Genomic DNA, 18626 nt, shown 5'->3' with positions numbered 1-18626 from the left:
TTTACAATCACTGCCATGCTGGTATCAGTCCCGCCGTTCCTCCTGCTGTTGACGCGACCTAGGCCGGAGGAATCCTAGGTCGTTGCTTTCCCTAATCAGGGACCATTATGAGATATAGAACGCCTGCTCACTCCATCGATCAGAAAGCAGCCCACTCGTTACAGATTCGACGTCACGGGCTTAGGCGAGCTTCCGCGCATTAGCGGCGATCTGTCTAGGCCTCTCGTCTCTCTCGATCGTTTTTTGCCTCCATTGCCATTCTAGAAGGACAGGGAGGAAGTGCTGCAGATCGAAATCGGGCCACAGACACTTGAGGAAGAAGATGTGAGTGTCCTGGTGGCACTGCCAGAGCATGAAGTCGCTGAGCCTCTCTACGCCACTAGTCCGAACGAAGATATCCAACGGGGGGTTACCAGCAGTGTACATGTGGTTGTTCAACGTTTCGGCTGTGATGGTCTCCGGGTTCTTCAGGCGCATTCCGCCAGAGGAACCGGGACGTTGATTTGGTGGCGACGGCGAGTCTGGAGGCAGGGTCGTTGACGATGATGCGCCATCATCGCCGTCTGACCGGGATGAAGGTGCCGGGGATGTGTCGCGAATGGTTGGAAGAGGCTCGCGTCGGTCTAGCTGCTTCGACATGATCTTTTGCGAAATGCGCGCCGCAGGGAACGGCGTGTACTTGGGGCCCGGGGGCATCATATACTCTTCCACCGTGGAGCGCATCGCTGTCGCCATTTCTTCCCTTGAAGTATACGGGAAGCAGATGTTCAAGACGTTGCTATCGAGGTCAGCTCAATACTCCTTGCGTCCGAGGTTGCGCATTTCTTACCGCTTATTGTACTTGGTCATATCCACAGCACGGTCGACCACGTCGAGAACGTCCTTGCGGATGAGATCCCTCTGACCGAGCACCCGAACCGCCGCACCATATCGATCCAGCAGATCCCCATGCTGTGTCAACTGCTCAAGTTTCACCTTGGCCAGCTGCATCAGCCCATCGACCTCGTATTGCGGGCGGTTGAAGTTTTCGATGCTGAAGGCGTAAACTGTCACGACTCGGACGCCGCACTTGTAGCAAATTTCGAGGACCTGCACTCCGACGGTCAGTCATAATTTTGGTAGGAATGGCTTGAAGTGATGCGCACCCGTGCAAGGGCTTCAAAACCGTGGTGGTGGCCCTCTATCGTCTCCATACGCTTGCCTCGGGCATACCGCCTGTTGCCGTCCATTTCGAAAGCGACATGTTGGGGAATTGGCCCTTGCTTTAACGCTCCGATGAGCAGTTCGCGCAGTTGATTGATCGCCCACTCCGCGGGCGGGGAGCTCAACAGCCATCGGCTGATGTGGTTCAGAAAGATTTCTGACATGGTTTGCAGACTTGGATTTTGGCGCGACCTCTGGCGGAGGGAAAGCTGGCTAGTTGTGCAGTTGTAGACAGGAATAAACCGACTTGAACAAGTTACAAATTTGGTGAGGAGGAAAAGACAAGTATGTCAACCACAAGTACAGAGAAGAGAAAGCACGAGAACAGGTTGAGCCACTGCGTGATGGCGCGTCAACTCTGTTGGCAACTTGGAAAAGTACCCGCTTGATCTCAGCATTCGGCCACCGGAAGCTTGGAGTCTGGAAGTAGCGGCGGCGGCGGCGTGTGCCCAGAGCTCTGCGCCTCACAGAAATACGTCGCGACAGGGATGCCGAAGGGAAGCAGGAGCATCACAAGTTGGCAGAAAAGCGGTGGGCCAATGAGACTGTACACATGCCCCGTGTTAGCGGGTGATGCGGGTGAACAAGCCACACCCTTCCCGACCATCAGCCCTCCAGCCTCGCTGTTGCATGCGGTGTCATCCATGGTTTGAACCGGGGGACGTTGCCCTTGCCGATGAGGCTTGCCTTACCTAACATTACTGTGGCGCTGGAACGTGGACCCGAGGCTGGGTCATTCCCCAAACCCACTCACCCACTGTCAGTCGGCTTGAAGGTCATTGTGCAGGCGCTGCCGCATGCGTCGACCTTCGAGTGGATTTGACAGTGGCCCAAAAAACCACCTGGCAACATTGGCCGTACGGCCTGCTCGATTCATCCACGACGTCGTCGGCCACTCAACCCGCGTCGAATCACTCAATCTGAAGAGGCAACACGTATCGGAATATCCTGCCCGAGACTGCGCTGCAAGGGAGTCGCATTTAGCAGAACAGAGCTTCCCATCGCCAGGGATCGCCCACTACCTGAGCTACCTACCACCTACGTGCCTCTCCCTGCCCCTCTGCTCTGCCCTGCCGATCGAGAGTGATCCAGACAACAAGTCGAGCTACGATGCGATAGCACCTCGACAACATGTCCTTCACGAATGCGCCTGTCACGCGCACTCTTGTCCTGGGCTTGGTCTCAGGCTCCATCGCGGCTAGCCTGTTTGACGTCAAGCACTACTTCTACATCATTGTCGACACCCATCTCTGGCGATACCATCAGCTCTGGCGGCTGCTGACATATCAGCTATGCTGCACCAACTCCAGCGAGGTGCTGTTCGCCTCCATGACTCTCTACCACTTGAGGGTAATTGAGCAGATGTGGGGTTCGAGGAAGTACGCCGTGAGTTACTCCGAATCCCAAGTACGTGAGGTCTCGTGATGCTGACTATCGCCGTCGCAGTCTTTCATTCTCGTGTCGTCACTCTTCACTGCCATGATTCCGCCAGTATTTCTGTCCCTAGTGCTACGGCCATTGACTGCAGGCTTATTCAACTACATGCCTGCGGGGCCGACCCCGATCATATTTGCGATCCTCGCGCAATACCACGCCGTGATCCCTCATATTTACCGATATCGCGTTGCGGCATCCGCTGCCCCGCCGACCAATGACCAGTTCGTTGGGCTCACCTTCTCCGACAAGTCGTATCGCTACGCACTCGCCATCCAGCTCGCACTCTTCCAATGGCCTGGCTCTCTGCTTGGTGCACTTGTTGGATGGGTTGTCGGATACTCCTGGAGGAACGACTTTCTGCCAGGCGCGATGACCAAGTGGCGTCTTCCCGGCTGGATGGTTGGCGTCAGGAGCCAGAGGAGGCGAAATGAATTCGAGGGACTTCAGCGCAGGCTAGAGAGTGAAGGGTCAACTGCAACCGCTTCGGGAGCTCAAGGCATTGATACGGATGCGGGGCGTAGGAGACCAGCCGGCCAGGATGGTCGGGAGGACTGAACAAACAAAAGTCAAAAACCAGGCATACTCCAAGAGGAATAAATGTTTCTTGTCGTTACTATCGAACCACTGTTCGTCACGGCTCTACGACGTCAGCCGTAGTGATACAGCCTACCAGGACAGGCCTGAGGAGCTCACTGATGCGTTGATATTAGACTCAGTGACTGACAGGACAGTTACTTAGTAGCAGATCAACTTCAACCTTGCATTCATATGCATTGTGGTTTGTACCGATTATATGGATGGGCTCTGAATGGCCTAATTGCTGGGAAGGACTTGAGGATGAAGATGTAAGCAAGGCTCTCAACTACTCATGCGTCGGTCGGGTATTTTCAGCAGCATGCCTGGCTCATCATTAAAGAAAATCCATTGATCTGCTCGGTCTATCGATATTATTGAGGGCCCTGGTAAGGCCGAGAACCGTTTTTGGGATGACGGTTAGCACGTCGCCTAAACAGGTTCGGGTGGCTGTCAGAATTGGCATAGCTCGGCGTGATCCCGGCTCAAAGATCCCGGTCGTCAGGAGCCCGAAATTACGGTGATTTGAGCCCCAGATTACAGATGCAGACTGATTTTATGCAAGCTGCAACAGCGATGACGGCTCTCAGTCACCGAAGGAAGTATCACCTCAGCTTCCACGAGGATTCAGGATGTTGTGGCCGACGAGACACAATTTTTCCAGAGATACGCGGATGGATAAGGCGGGAAGGCAATCCAAGAAGAAAACTAAAAATACGGCCCAGTGACCTTTACGCAGTACACGTTCTTGACTTGTTGCTTAGCGTCTGCTCTACGTGCCGTAAAGCTAACGGCCACCTGTCTGCCAATAGAAGGGCGGCAGCTGCCCAAAGAAAACGATGAACGAAAGGAACGGGGCAAGGGACGAACCTAAATAAGCTTAGCGCAAGTGCCTCCCCGAGAGTGGGAGCTGCGAAGCATCGCCAGCAAACGGGCGGCCTGCAAGGGGGCGGGGTCCTCTGGCTGCACCTCAGTGTAGGTAGGTAGGTAGGTACCTTTGGTACGTGTGTACGAATAGGTACAGTGAGGTTAGGTAGTGTCAAGTGTCTGCCAGACTGCCACCCGCTGCGACAGGTCACCCAACTCAATTTTTGGGACGGCAAACTCACGCCCTCGGCCACCACATCTCGCTGCTGGCACTACAACTCTTTTCTGCTGATCCACCTTGCATTTGCATTTGACTGGGAAGAAAAGGATGTCTCTGCCTCCCCAGGGAAAGGCTTTTTTCATCATCCTCCCGTCTCCGCGCCGATAGCGATTACGAAGCGGTTGCTCTGGTGTCACGACCGACCCTCTTGCCATCCACGTCCCTCCGGCTGCGACTCGCACCTCGCTCGATACAGTAAAAAACACCCCCTTGCTCCCTTCCCACCAAGGGGCTCCGGCACAATCCCACGCGCCAGCCACCAGCCACCCTTTGTCCTCCTCTGCTCCTTCCTACCTTCCCAAACGGAAGACGCTGTGCGATTGTTTGTCTGAGCTTTCATTGCTTGCTCTGTTGTTCGAAGTCTGTCCGTTCAGATACCCTCAACCGACTCCACCTCGTCCACCAGAGAAGAACATGCTCCCTACGGCCGCGACTACGACGACGACGACGACTTCCTCGTAAACAATTCTACGGTTCAACGATTTTCACCCTAATATAATGCTTTGACGAGTCACTCTCTTGCTACAGTCGATCACAAATAATGAACGGGTATTCCCCGGGGAGGCCCTCGCCGCCCCGGGCGCCTGGCCGCGGTGGGGATGAATACAGGAGAGACATGATGGACAACTCTGCGGCGCCACTGCGTGTCAATCCAGTCAGTCTGCCCTATCTGTATTGCCGGCCGCGCGCCATCCTCTAACAAATCGTAGATGAACACAAAGCTACCCCCGAGTTCCGCCCTCGTCGACCTCAAGGACCCTATCCAAGTCCATCTTTTGACCGAGACGGCATTGACCGACAGTAAACAGTTCAGGATATTGTCGCAAGAAGAGGTGGATAGTCTGAAGAAACAGGTGCAGTCCCTGACATTGCGCACGGAGCAAACACGCACAAACCTCGCCATCCAGACGAAATACCGAGATGCCGCGATTTCCATGGCCAGGCTCTATTCGCAGCCCGACGCTGGCAAGAGGAGGAGTTTGATCGGCAGCAACCGCAATAGTATGGGCGAATCCATGCGAGAGGCCGAGGCTGAACGGCAGGCTAGTGAGAAGCGATGCGAAGAGTTGTCAAACGAACTGCGGAACCTCGAGCAACGTCTGATTGAGTCGCAACGAAGTCTATTGGAGCATACCGCTGGTATCCTTCAGTTGACACACAAGGCTTCCAAGAAACCCGTAAATCAGCTGCCGGCGCAAATCATGAACGGAATCCCGGGAAGCCCTGAGAGCCTGTATACGTACACCAACGGTCGCAACAGCATGGAGGTCCCCGGGGATGACTCCTTCTTCGATGAAAATGGCCTGTTTCAAGACTTGGGCCTCGACGGTTCTCCCTCTCGCGGAAAACCCAAGGTCACGCCACTGAATATCCCATCCAAGGCGCCTGGAGTTGAAGACAAGCAGCTGCGAGAGGAGGCGGACAGACTCAAGGAGGAAAATGCCCAACTCCGCGCGCAAGCCGACGCGGTCAGCAGGCTGCAAGACGAGAACGCACAACTTCGGGCACAGGCTGATGCCTTGAACGCTGAAATCGACTCTTTGCAAAAGGAGAATACACAGCGACTACAATCTGTCACGGATACGGAGCAAAAACTTATAACTTTCAACAACTCTTTGCGAGAGGTAATTGTAAACTTTAATCCTGCCAAGAACAGCGGCTTCCGCGAGCCGCCTGCGCCAGCTCAGCCTGGGGTCGCACTCGGAAGCCAGTTCGAATATCTAGAGCAGGGTCTCATGGTGGTCAGGGAGGAACAGCAACTGCAAGGACAGTCGTCAGACGGTCTCAAGGATGCGGAGTCTGCAGCCGCGGCGTCTTCCATTGCTCTTACTCGAGCCGAGGGACGCATCGAAGATCTAAACCAGAAGTTGCGTGACGTTCTAGTCGTGGTTGACCCTGAGTTCCCTGAGGTCCCCAACGCAGGCCTAGATGCGCAGTTCGACTACCTGCGAGATGCGTTGATCCTTGTTGAGGAAGAGATGAAGAAGACCGCCAGCAAAACAGCGGTCAAGAAACAGGACGACGAACAGACAGAGGCAGTCCTCATGGGCTTGTGGGATATTATCCAGTCCGGCTTCGCCAGCATCCAGAAGCAAAAGGCAGACCGCCGCCGCACGCGACTGGAGCAAGGAATGGGAGAGGACGCCGACATGTCAGAGGACGAGAATATCGATACAAACGAGCCTTATTCTTTGTCGGCCTTCTCGACCAAGGTGCAATGGTTGTACAGCCAAGCCACCAGCCTGAAGGAACAAAAGTCAGTCCTCAAGCGCCAGATCAAGCAGCAACGAGAGTTGGGCAACAAGACAGAATCTCAGAAGGACACTGAGTTGAAGGCCAAACAGGATCAGCTCGACCAGCTCCGCGCAGCCCAGGCGCGGGCGGATGAAGAGAGAACCCTCGAGCTGACCATTAAGCAAGACCAGCTCGACCAGCTTCGGTCACTGTTGGAGCAATCCGAGGCGGAAGTTACAGAGGCTCAGGCGAAGCTTGCCAAGGCAGAGAAGGAGGCTGAGACTGCGAATGTCACACGCATGGCCAACGAATCTAGCTCCGCGAGGACCCAGAACGAAATCAAGGAGCGCGATGCCAAAATTGCTGCGCTCGAGGCAAGCGTCAGAGAGGCGGAGACAAAGCTGTCGGGCATCAACAATAACGTCCAGGAGACTGACGGCAAGCTTTCAAAGGCAAACGAGGAAGTCTCTCTGCTCAAGACCAAGTTGGCGGCGGCAGAGAAGGCAGCTGTGGAGAAGCAGCAAGAAGCCGAGGCCAAGAGCAAGGAAGTCAAGGAGAAGGAGGAGGAGCTCGACCGGTTCAACATGATGATTGTCGAGCTGAAGACTGAGTTGACCATTGCGCAAGCTGAGCTTGACGGCGCGTACGGCTCTCGTAAGGAGAGAGCGACGCAGGCCGCGGCTATTAAGAGCACCGCCGAGGTCGAGCAGCTCAAGTCAGAGGTCGACAAACTTAAGGAGGAACTGAGCTCCACTCTTAAGGAACTCGAGAACATCACGGCTGAGACGATCAATGCCGAGAAGGAGAAGTTCGACGTTGAAACCAAACTTGACGATGCGCTGGCCACAAAGTCCAGCCTCGAGGGCGAGGTGGCTTCTCTCAAGGATCAACTCGACGCCGAGGTTCTCAACTCGAGGACCAAGATGTCGAAGCTGCAGGAAGAGCTCGATGCGGAGCGGCTCAAGGTGGTGCCAAGCCCCGGTGCTCGTGGTGCTGGAGCCACTATGCTCAGCGAACAGTTCCGAGCTACAATGAGAGAGGAGAGAAAGAAGTTCCAGGAGGACCTCAGGGTGAGTCAGAAACGTATTCTTGCAATTATCACCAGCATACTAATCAGCATCACAGGAGGAGCAAGGCAAGAGGAGACGACTCGAGGAAGAGCTGTCGAAGCTCAAAAAGTCCCAGGGCCCCGGGCGGTCACCCCTGAGCCCGAGATAATCGACCATATCATGACAATAATACAAGCGGCGTCCACGTTCTCCCACGCCATATCACACTTACGCCTTCATTTTCATTTACGCGGAGTTCTCCAACATCAATATCAATTATTGCTACACATGTACCACTAGACACGGGGAGACGATGACCGGTTTACGTTTGCCAGTCTACCACACGAGTTTGCTGGCCTTCTTCTTTCTCCAGCCGGCGTCGCTGTTTATTTTGCATAGCGGGATTATAGAAAAAAGGAGAAAAGGGGAAGAGATATTACCTTCTTGTTTACGTTGGATACCACGCCTTCCGGCTTGTACTGTTGGATGCCGTTGCTGTTGGTCCCATTTTATGTTTTGTACAGAAGCTTGGTGTAGTAGTTTGGATACCATACGACAGAGAATGGAGATGACAGGAGTTTGACTAGGAGAGAAACACCCCAACTAAGAGGTTGAATGAATACCATCACCAGAAATATTTGACCTACTAACGATTGTGCCCCTCACGTGTCGAAATGATGTGTTTCAGCGGGCTGCTGCACTGGTTCCGTCGATGTTGAGGTTATGATCCGATGAATCTGAAAAGGATTACTCCATAGTTGCATTGCTGCTAATGCTGGACATGGTCTTTTCGGATTCATCAAGCTTACTCACACTAACACGAACATGGCCGATCCCGCGTAAGCCCCGGGAACCCGGCAGGATCGTGATACAAGTCAGCCAGGTCCCTCCAGCTAGTTATGCAAATACCGCTTTGGGCTGCTGGGTCCAGCAGACATGCCTCAGCTTCATTGTGTCTGTCTACCCGAGTCCAGAGTAGGAGTCTGACGATGTTTCACTACCCTCACTCAGCCTTGGCCGTACTCATGGCTATGAAATATGGGTTGAAGCAGATTGGATATCTACAAGGACTCTCTCTCTCTCTCTCTCTCTCTCTCTCTCTCTCTCTCTCACACACACACACACACACACACACACACACACACTCCTTGCAAGACTCACGACCAAGATGCCTGCATGGTCAGTCAGATACGTCAGTGCCAGACCCCCTATTGCCGCAGGAATAAGTGCTTCTCGTATAGGGAGAGAGGATATTTTCAGCCTTGAGCAGGATCTACAGGGCACCAATTCAATACAAATCGTAGAATACGACATGAAGCACTCAAAGTGGGAACAGCAGGAAGCTTCACAAATCCAAAAGAGTTTTGCTAGTCGGGCAGTGTCCCCCTATAATCCGTGATTATAGAGAGAACGATAGGAGTAGTAATAAGGATAACGACGATAATAATAACAACGATAGTAACGACGACGACGACGACGACGACGACTATTATAATAATAAATGACGATAATAGATAATAACGATAACGAAGGCGAGAAATATAATAGTCGCTTTAGAAACAAGCTACGGATTGCACACGTATGTATAGACACTGCCCGGATAGCTAAATGATACTGCCCGACTAGCAAAACTCATCCAAAAATTTCACGAGGCATATCATCATCGAGCTGCAATCACCCATTTCGGAACTCTCAACAGAAGAGCACATGCCGGGGACACACGCGCGCTCTCTCTCCCCGCCCTCAACACGAAAGCCATCGTCCCGGACCCGCGTGAGCATGCCAGAAAGACGATCACGCATCTGTAATCATTTCGCCCCTCCCAAGATTGGATGTGATATCGTCATCCCACGGCGAAAAGGTGGAGGCGAGATGGGCGCGCCGCGGCCACCGCCCGCTCCGCCGGAAGCCAATCCGCAATGGGACCAGAGAGAAAGGGTAAAGAAAAAACGTGTCGAGCACATGAGATAGATTCGCGCGCCCTCAATTCCGCCTGCCGCATATGACCGGACCCGTCTCCGTTGCGACATTCTTGATGGTCACCTGACTGATCCCCAAGACGCAAGACCCTCAACAAAGGGAACAGGGCGGCAAATCGCTGCTCAATGAAGCTCGAGATCGACAACGAGCATGATCTTCGGCCTGCCAGATTGGATGTGATGTTCGAATCCTGGCATAGGCCGTATAAGGCATGACACAATGTTGGGCTTAGGGCGGCCCCCAAATGGCAGGGCAGGTAATTACCCAAAGGAGCCGGGGGTGAGAGAGGGAGGAGAGGGGGGGACGAACCGTGAACATGAGGAAAAGCAGCCTTGGTGTGCGTGGTTCATGGGATCTGCGAATCCGCCGAAAGGTCTGGATTCCTCGGGAACGCCCATCTTCGCGAAGATGACGATACGGCAAGGCGAGGCAAGGTCCCACGGGTCATTTGGGAGGATGGTTGGGGTGGTGGTGCCGGTGGAAGTGCCGGGGCTGGTGTTGGCACCGAATGGTCCAACGCATGGGGGAGAGGAAGTGAGAAGAAGACCCTTGCCTCGTCTTTGTCTCTTTGACCGCGCTCCCCGAATCAGGCACCGTCAGTGCCTTGTTGCCCTTTGGCAAATGAGTTTTTGCGACTCTGTTTCCACGCCGCTTTGGCATCGAAATTTGGTGGGGAGGCAATGGTGCTGCCGATCTTCATTGTCTGTAGGGCGGCGGAGCCACTGGCCCAAACCGGACGGCTGACAATCTTTGATTGGAGCCGAGACTCGAGTAGCGCACGACCAGGGGGGCGGGTTGGCTGCGAAGTCTTTCAAAGACAATGAGCTTGTAGCGTGTTCCTGATGGCGTACGTGTCACGATGGAGACTTGCCAGATTTGTAGGGGCATCCTTTTGAAGATGGAGGCGTGGCAGGCAGGCAAGCAGGCGGTGGCAATGACAACGTGGACAGAGAAAGTCTGATGCACGATGGGGGAGGGGCGGTAAGTTGGAAAAGGAACGACCCAAATGGCGGTGATCACGGCAGGTGAGGTATTCATGCAGTTTGGCGGCCTTTTACAGCAAGACAACCATATGTAGGTTGCGTATGGAACGTCAACGCAGCAGCGCGTCTGGGCTGGGGCGTGAACACCTGGCTGCTCACCGCCCTCAAACCGCATCCCTATGGCATCTTTTGAGGAGATCTCCCTTCTCATTAGTCACAAAAGCCCTTGCAAGCTTCTGAGGACGAACCCTGGTGAAACTCGCTGTCGGCAAGCGAGAGTCGATGCTGAAGAATTGAGCTGAGGTCATGGCTGGCATGGAGGCCTTGATGGCAAAGCTGCAGAGTCATATCCACACGTTTTGGTGGATTCAATGGAGACGGGGCCTGGATGAGGAGGGCCAAGACCATCAAATGCTGCGTCGCTTTGAACACGCATTGGTGGCGAGCGTATCCGTTGACTGTAGGGCTTCGCCAAAAAAGCTGAAGCTGAGGCAGAGCAGATGCAACTGAACGACATTAAAAAAAGATTGGACTCCAAGGACCCATGCTTGCCCACCCACATGGTGACCTCAAGGGCGGAGTCCCCGATGCTGGCTCGAGAACAGCGTAAGGGCTTCTTTCTCAGGGGTTTGGGCCTTCTAGAAGACACGGAAAAGACGGGTAAAAGAGGAGGTGCCACAGCTCGGCCCAGATCCCGCAGTGATGTGATTTGAAACGGTTGATGCTGGAAGGTTGGGGCTCTGGCAAGTGGGCAAAGGGGGGCGTGGCAGTGTGGCACTGATGGCAGCAGGGCCGTTCAGCAATGAAAAATAAGAGACGAGACAGACGTCGACCGGGCACGGAAGACAGGCGCACTTCGGGAAAGGCCTATTTGCTCTGTGTGGGCACGGTCCGGACGTTGTCCAGCAAAGGCCCTTCCCTAACCCTTCCCACCGGCCAAGGATGCGACAAGAGGCATGGCGACAGAGTCAGCGACGTGTACGAGCTTTGTGTGGTGTGGGTGTGCTTGTGTGCATCTGACTTGTCACAGCCATCTGCTTCTCAGGACCCCAAACAGGTTGCCGACGCAGCGTCGTCTTCTGGGCACACACAAATCGTGCCGGGACGTGGTCCAACGACGCATCAACGACGATCAATCCAAACCGTACCGACACTGGGGGGCGTTGCGGTGCGGTGCGGTGCGGTTAACCTGAGCTGGCTGCCATCAATCAGCTGTTGCCACAGCGTGCTGCGTTGCTAGCTTGGTCTCTTTATCGACTTGGGATTCCACTTGCACCAAGTCCCGGCATCGGAAGTGGGAGGTTGAGCAGGGGAGGGGAGGCCACCCGGTGCAGACCGACTTTGGTGTTTGGTTGGTTTGGGTGGGATGCGCTGCGATGCAAGAATACTACTGCGTACGGTACTGAGAAAAGTCTCCTGACGGGCTGCAAGCTGCATTCGGTGGACGGGTTGCAGCATGGCAGTGATGTTGCCTCTGCACCGACACGCCCGCCTTAGGAGTAATACGGCAGAGGCGATATGCTTGCTGATCGTCTGAAGCGCCGGACAAGGTGCCCGAAGGCCGTGGAAAATGCAGTGGTCGGGGCATGTCGTGTGCGTGCTCTGGGAGCGGACCGAGTCATGGGCTCGATCCATCCCTCTATATTGTCACTAGAGCACCGGTTGGACAACGGCCACGCGGTGCACTTGTCTGAACCTCTGAAGCTTAGCGTGCGAAGACATGAAGCAGAACTTGTCGGGCGCGCGATGGTCAATGAAGTTAATGAGCGCCATCATGGCTGTCGCACTCGATGCATGACACGACAAACCGGCCAACGGTTTGCAGGTGGTGTTGCCAAAAACACTAGGCCTGCCGTGATGGATGTAAACGTTGAAAAGTGCCGTCTCGGACGAGCGACGCGCGTTGTACTACAGCGCAGAGGAGAAAACGAGGTACCATGTAACAGGTAGCAGCCGCACTCGAGCTGTTCTGTACCCCTCGCTCCCCTAGCAAGGGCCTTGTTGAAATGCAACTCTCGCCTAGGAAGAATCCAGAAGGCCCGGCGAAAAAAAGGGCCAATAACGTTGCACTAATGTCGTAGTTGGGACGATGGGATCTGCCAAGCATCCTCGTCGGCGACTCTGTCAATCTCTCTTGGGTTGATTGGGGGCAGCTCAGTCAAAGGCAACCCTCAAGCTTTGGGCCGGGTTTGTCTGGCTAGGCTGTGCTTAAACCTTCACAGTGACCCAATCTCGGTGAGGCGGCAAGCGACAGTCAGGTGAAGGACGGTCTATCAATGCCTTGCTTGCTTAGAAAAAGCATGCAGGCAAGCGGTCGGTAGCATCTGTATCACACTTACAGCGACAGGCTGCCGAAACGAAGCATTCGCCGTTGCGTCGCGTTGCGGTTCCCATGATGTTTGCCGACCGGGTAATGGATGTTGTCGTTGCGTAGTCCATCACCACCAAAGGGGGGAAGCTGAGAAGATTTGATCTTCTTTTGTCTATTTCTGTTACTCGGCGTGGAGGGAGGGCAGGAAAGAAAGTTGGATCCAGAGTTTGAAGCTGACCTCACCTCCGTGACAGTAACCAAGTACGGCTGGATTCCCGCAGTGGCTCGGCAGACGGCCATGTCAAAGGTGGGTGCGACAGGACCATCACCGGCGTTCGATCGAATCGAGAGACTGTGCTGCGTGGGCTCCGTACTCGAGAACTTCGGACACCGGTTGACAACTTGATGGTGGGCAGGTAAATGTCGGACCGTTGAAACTGGGAGGGCAGGCCGCAGACGTGAATTGGTGGTGTGAGCTGTGCAGCCTCGTTCTCAGCAGCAGTGGTGCGAGGATGACCCTCGTCCCTGGACAGCCGCGGTTCCCGGTCTGCGGACCCTTGGTGTGCTCCATCAACCACATGGCAAAACGAGGCAGAAGGGATGGAGGGATGGAGGGTTCGCCGTGGCCGAGGCGTCTTTGTTTGACGCGTAGCGTGTGCAGTAGGTGGTGCCCGTGGTGCCTTGGATGCGTCCGCACCGCACGCACACGGCCACTATTCGAAAAAGAGATTTTCCAGCATCGACGTCAGAAGTTGATTGACTCGTACCGCAGGAAGATGGGCGGTGGCTCGGGCAAGAGTCAGCCAGCGGCAATTTTAGATGCAAGCTGATTCCGTTCCGGATGCCTTACAGGGTGGTAGCGGGAGTGATGGACGTTTTGGAAGAGATGAGATGATCTTAGCTCATCAACGCCCGATCCATCCATCCATTCGCATGCATGTAGGTCCAAAGGGCTTATCCGTAGGTGGACACGCGCAGAATAAGGACTGTCGTCATACTTTGATAGTGTATTGTGCCGTAGCGCGCCGTGTCCCATGTATGTTGGCTGGGGCATCAAGCTTCCGCCGCCGGCGACGACAGACAGACAGCACGGTTCATCTCTTCACCGGGACCTAATACTTGTCGCAAAGTCCGGGGAGTCAAAGCCACACGTCGAGGTTGGAGCCGGAATGGAAGCGAAAAGGAAGCCCATGCCAGACTCAGGGGCGAGCACGCAGCACGGCATCACCTTACTCATGCGTGGAGTAAGCTGGCTGCCGGTCAAGTCTGAGTATCGGGCAGCAGCCGGCGTCTCGAGAGTTGAAATTGCATTCTGCCGTGCGCCGTTGGCGTTTGGATCAAGTGACGGACGCCCCGGAAGTTGCGAGATGGACGCCTATTATCTTACTGCGCAGACTGACGGACGGGCGGCCACGCTGCCGGGCACCGTCTGAAGCTTCTCTCATCTGGCAATCCAGTCCAGTCCAGTCTCGACGACCTCGACGACGGCGACATGATTGCCAGTCCGGGCTCAAAAGCCTCAAAAAGGGCCACTCAGCAGTAGCGGGCAGCTCAGCGTCAAACGACGGCGGTCAGCGAGGCGTCTGGCTCGCCATCGGCCATTTTCGCAGAGGCTCCGATATCTCGGCCGCATGACCCAGGAATGGGTTAATTAACAGCCACACCTCACGGGCTAGACATCTCCATGTAGATCCATCCGACCGACGGCCTGGAGGCTGATTCAAACCAAGTTCCCGGGCGTACCCCGACGAGCATAGGGGCGGGTTGGGGCGGTTCGTATCCCGAGATCTTGTACGAACAGACAGGAAAAGAGTGGGTAGATAAATTGCGGGAGCGATGGAAGTTGTTGACTCGCTCCGTTTGACTGCCTGCCTTGCGAAGTAAATGCCACTTCCCCCTGGTGACGATTTTGGAGTTGCCGACGGACGGACGATGGAGTCGGACGACGATAGTTCTGAACCAACGTTGCATCTGTTCATCTTGCCCGCCTACAGCGAACGAGTCGGCACGTACGTAGACGGGGAATTGCGATGGGCCGTTTGAGGTGCGACGATGCGTGCGGTGTTGCTCATTTCACCTCATGTCCGCTTGGCTCGTATGGCGCAAAGGACTGGTGGCAGAAGGCGGCGATGGCTCCGACGCCAGGGTTGGCCAAGGACAAAAAAAAATTTTGTTGTTGGAGAAATTGATTGCGAGGGTTGATTGATCAGCAGGACAGATTGTTGGTGGTTGGTCGCATCTGGAGTGGACAGTGGACGAGGTGAAGACGGTGGATCGTGGATCGCAGCTAGATGGATCCAATCTTAATGCCAACGGGAAGGAAAGACGGGACTACTTGCGCTAGCCAGGGGGGGAAATGGTGCCTCGGCTGCCTCTTTCTCTGGCAAGAAGTTGCCTCCCTCCCACTACTGCTACTTCACCAGTAAAGGTACTTGGCGGTACCGACACACCACCACCGCACCGTACCTTACTCAGACTCAGATGAACCATGGACCTGTCGCCGTCGGTCCGTCGCCCTTTGTCTGAAGAACGGGAGGAGATGACGGAGCGCATTCCGTATCCGTCCAGGGCCGTTCCAGCCCACAGAGCCAAACGCCCAGCAGCTCCAGCACCAGCACCAGGCCTCGACGCAAGACTCCCGGCCACGTATCAGCTGACGATGCAATGGAACAGGGTCGCACGCGCTCAGAGTGCCCTGCGACCCGGCTCCGAAGAAGACGACACGATCCCAAGGCCGGCCGCAGGATCCCCCCATGTCCGGGGCAAACTTCAAGTTGAGCTCCAACTTCCGCGACTCTTCAGACACGCAGTCTCCGCCGTGCCTTAGCGAGGCAGGGCAGGCCATGATGGACACTGTCGATGGTCAGGTACCCGTCTCCGTACCCTTATTACTTGCTACGTAGTGCTTACCGTACCTAGCCCTGAAGATGCGGCGCCTCGGTCGGTTGTTCCTTCTCTCCCACTTGACGCAATTGAGATGGACCGGATGCAGGGACGGGGCCCCGGAAAAGACATCGACATCGAAGCAACTCTACGCTCGGAGGCACTGTACCAGAGAGTACGCAAGAAGGTACTCTCTCGGTGGCCAGGCTGACCGAGGGAGAGGTACCGCGCGCTGAGTTGTGACCGAGGGGATAAATAAAAACAGCCCCCACTACCATCATGTTGGAGACCCATGGCAATGGCACCCTTGGGGAGAGGGAGGCATGGGAGACATGGGAGGCATTGATTTGTTTCTTCCAGATGGTTTCTGCCTCCCTGGATAATTCCCCGACCCAATTTTTGAAAATAGTCACTGGTCGTCTGCCAGCAGGGGATGTAACCCCACGCCTCGGTCGGGCATGCAGAAATACCATAGTGCAGCCCTCAAGATTGGGAGGATGGAGTCAGTCAGAGTCGTGTGTGCGTGTACGTGTGCCAAGTGGAAGACTACCAGTTGTGGGTTCACACTTGCTTTGATGGCAAACCCATGGATGATGACTGCCCATACGGATCCCGTGGATCACAACTACTGCGCTGCGTATGCAGGACGTGTAAGTGTATCGAGAGTCCGAAGGCGTATGCATCTTGCGCTTTTCTTCCGGCTCCGTCATTTCTTTATCTGCGGTGGTGGCGGCGGCGGCGGCGTCGGCGGATCGAACTTGTCTGCGATGTCGGGCAGCGGCCGAAGGGGGCAACATGGAATCCTTTCCACGCAATGCGCAATTTTTGAAGGCGGTACACTATGGTGGCACCTCCTCGAGCGCTGACGCTGTGCGGTGATGAGAGTAGCGCGCGGGTGAGAGAGTCAATGCAGATTGGTGTCGTGTGCCTGTTGTAGTTGCTCTTCTTCTTCTCCAGGACCAGACTTTGTCAAAAGTACCTCTCTTCAGGTCCAAGTCCAAGGTGACGGAGACGCTCACCTTGCCCACCTCCCTGCCTGGTAGGCAGGTAGCTCTCTCACCGTGAGAAACCCACCAGACTGGGCTTCAGACTGGCGTCTGGGAGATTCAGGCAGGGTGTCAGGTCCGTGTAGGCTGCCCCATGGTGCACCCCCTTGCTGTCCGCCCTGTGCCAGAGTCAGTGTTCATGACTGCCCTGCTTGCTGTCCCAGCCAGCCAGACAAGTGGCGGGCAGGGCAGTCTCCGATAGCTCCAACTCATTTTTGGAAGGTATTCGGACAGCTGAACTGAAAATACCTGGAATAAAGTGAAGTACCTTCGTATGCCGGGCCAGGCCCCTGGGACACTGGAGCAATGGAGGAAGCAAGGTACCGGCGGCGTGGATTGCTGGGTTGTCTCAACTGGCCCTTGCCGTTGCTCTTTTGCCTTTTCCATCCTGGCATCATGCATCTTTTGCACTTGTTCTTTTCTTCTTCGACTGTTATTCCTCCGATGCTTGCTTATCCATCCACGGCCCACCCCTTGTTGGAGTCAAACCCCATGCCAGGCGCACCACCCGTTTCTTATGATCGACCAACTCCTTTCTCCTTTGTTTTTCTTGTATTAATTCCTCCCCCGCCAAGAATGCGTGCGTCCTTGCTTTCCTTTCGCTCGGACTCCTCCAACAGATGATTTAGTACGTAGGTAACAGAACGGGGCGTTGTGCTCATCTTGTCGACCGCGTCCGTCCTTGCATGGCATGGCCCACGCTACGCAAGACGACTCGACTCCTCTTGGCTCCTCATCCTCACCTCCTCACGATCATCCATCCGTATTCTTCCAAGCTTACCGACGGACGGACGTAAAAGCCGGCGGGAGTGAAAGCGTATGAGAGGTGGAAGCGGTGGTTCTGTGCGGCGGTAGTGGGATGGATTCCTGACGGATAGGACACCTTCCATTCCATCTCCAATCTCCATCTCCGTCTCGGCCTGCCGTCCGCCGCAAACTATGCAACACGGCCTCCACGATCTACGACCTGGCGGTCGATACCGAGTTTCGCTTGCTTCTGCTGCAGTTTGAGGGTGCTGATGCCCACCCGTAGTGTATTACTGCAGCTACCGGAATCGGTTGAGTTCCCGCTTGCTGGTGGTGGCCGATAATACGATGCGAACCGAACCTAACGTAGTTGACTCGCCGTCCGCCGCTGCCGCCTTATTGCTTTACCAAATTCGACCTGCGTGCCTTGCATTACCTCACCCTCGCCTGACTTCACCCCAAAATTCAGGTCTCTTGTCATGTCGCCCTGAGCGAGGGTCCGGCAGGTAAAGTAGCTTGCCCTTCCTGAATGATGCGGTGGTCATCTCTTTGCCGACAAGCGGCGGCGGCGATGGCGCCCCCACGGCTATCGTGTGTCGTGTGTCTTTCTGTTCTTTCAACCCGCATTCAACGACTAGTCGCACGCGCATACCTTCCCTTTTGCCCTTGGCTTGTTTGATTCCATGAACAAGAAGAGAGTCTGGTGTTTTGAACATGCTGGTCGCTCCAACGACGCGGGATCGACCTGGCCCCGTCTCAACGCCACACCGTCGTCCCCTTTTTTGGTTTTGGTATCCCCTTCAACCTGTTCCAGCTTCCCGGGGAAAACAAAACAAGGAGAACCAGGCAAAGAAGGGAGGCTGGCTGGCGTGTTCCATAAGGTATCCATTTTGCGTTCCGTTCTTCGAGATCACCGACAGGCGCATGGGTCGTGGTTCTTTGGGAGAGAGTCTCCGGCGGCCGGCAGGGACAGGCCCGAGTGGACGCAACCCCCAAGAGGAGGAAGAGTCCCAAGTGCCAAACGTGTTGTTC

The 18626-nt window shown here is 55.1% G+C and overlaps 3 protein-coding genes across 3 annotated transcripts; 2 read left to right on the top strand and 1 right to left on the bottom strand.

Moving 5' to 3' along the window:
• Positions 1-180: 180 nt before the first annotated feature.
• Positions 181-1367, bottom strand: COL26b_003560 (uncharacterized protein; the record flags this gene model as incomplete). The annotated part of the gene is made up of 3 exons (XM_053176455.1): positions 181-778; positions 830-1089; positions 1146-1367. 3 exons carry the CDS (start codon positions 1365-1367, stop codon positions 181-183), a joined length of 1080 nt encoding a protein of 359 aa, XP_053039542.1.
• Positions 1368-2334: 967 nt separating this feature from the next.
• On the top strand, positions 2335-3195 carry COL26b_003559 (uncharacterized protein; the record flags this gene model as incomplete). Its single annotated transcript, XM_053176454.1, has 2 exons — positions 2335-2589; positions 2650-3195. 2 exons carry the CDS (start codon positions 2335-2337, stop codon positions 3193-3195), a joined length of 801 nt encoding a protein of 266 aa, XP_053039541.1.
• Positions 3196-4979: 1784 nt separating this feature from the next.
• COL26b_003558 (uncharacterized protein) lies at positions 4980-7813 on the top strand (the record flags this gene model as incomplete). Its single annotated transcript, XM_053176453.1, has 3 exons — positions 4980-5015; positions 5071-7665; positions 7721-7813. The coding sequence occupies 3 exons, from the start codon at positions 4980-4982 to the stop codon at positions 7811-7813; spliced, it is 2724 nt and encodes a 907-aa protein (XP_053039540.1).
• Positions 7814-18626: the final 10813 nt, after the last annotated feature.

The sequence above is a fragment of the Colletotrichum chrysophilum genome (genome assembly GCF_026319265.1).
Source record: "Colletotrichum chrysophilum strain AFK26 chromosome Unknown scaffold_20, whole genome shotgun sequence".
NCBI classification, from domain to species: Eukaryota; Fungi; Ascomycota; class Sordariomycetes; order Glomerellales; family Glomerellaceae; genus Colletotrichum; species Colletotrichum chrysophilum.
Note: the sequence above shows the minus strand (reverse complement) of the source record. Positions and strands in the feature narration are given on the sequence as shown.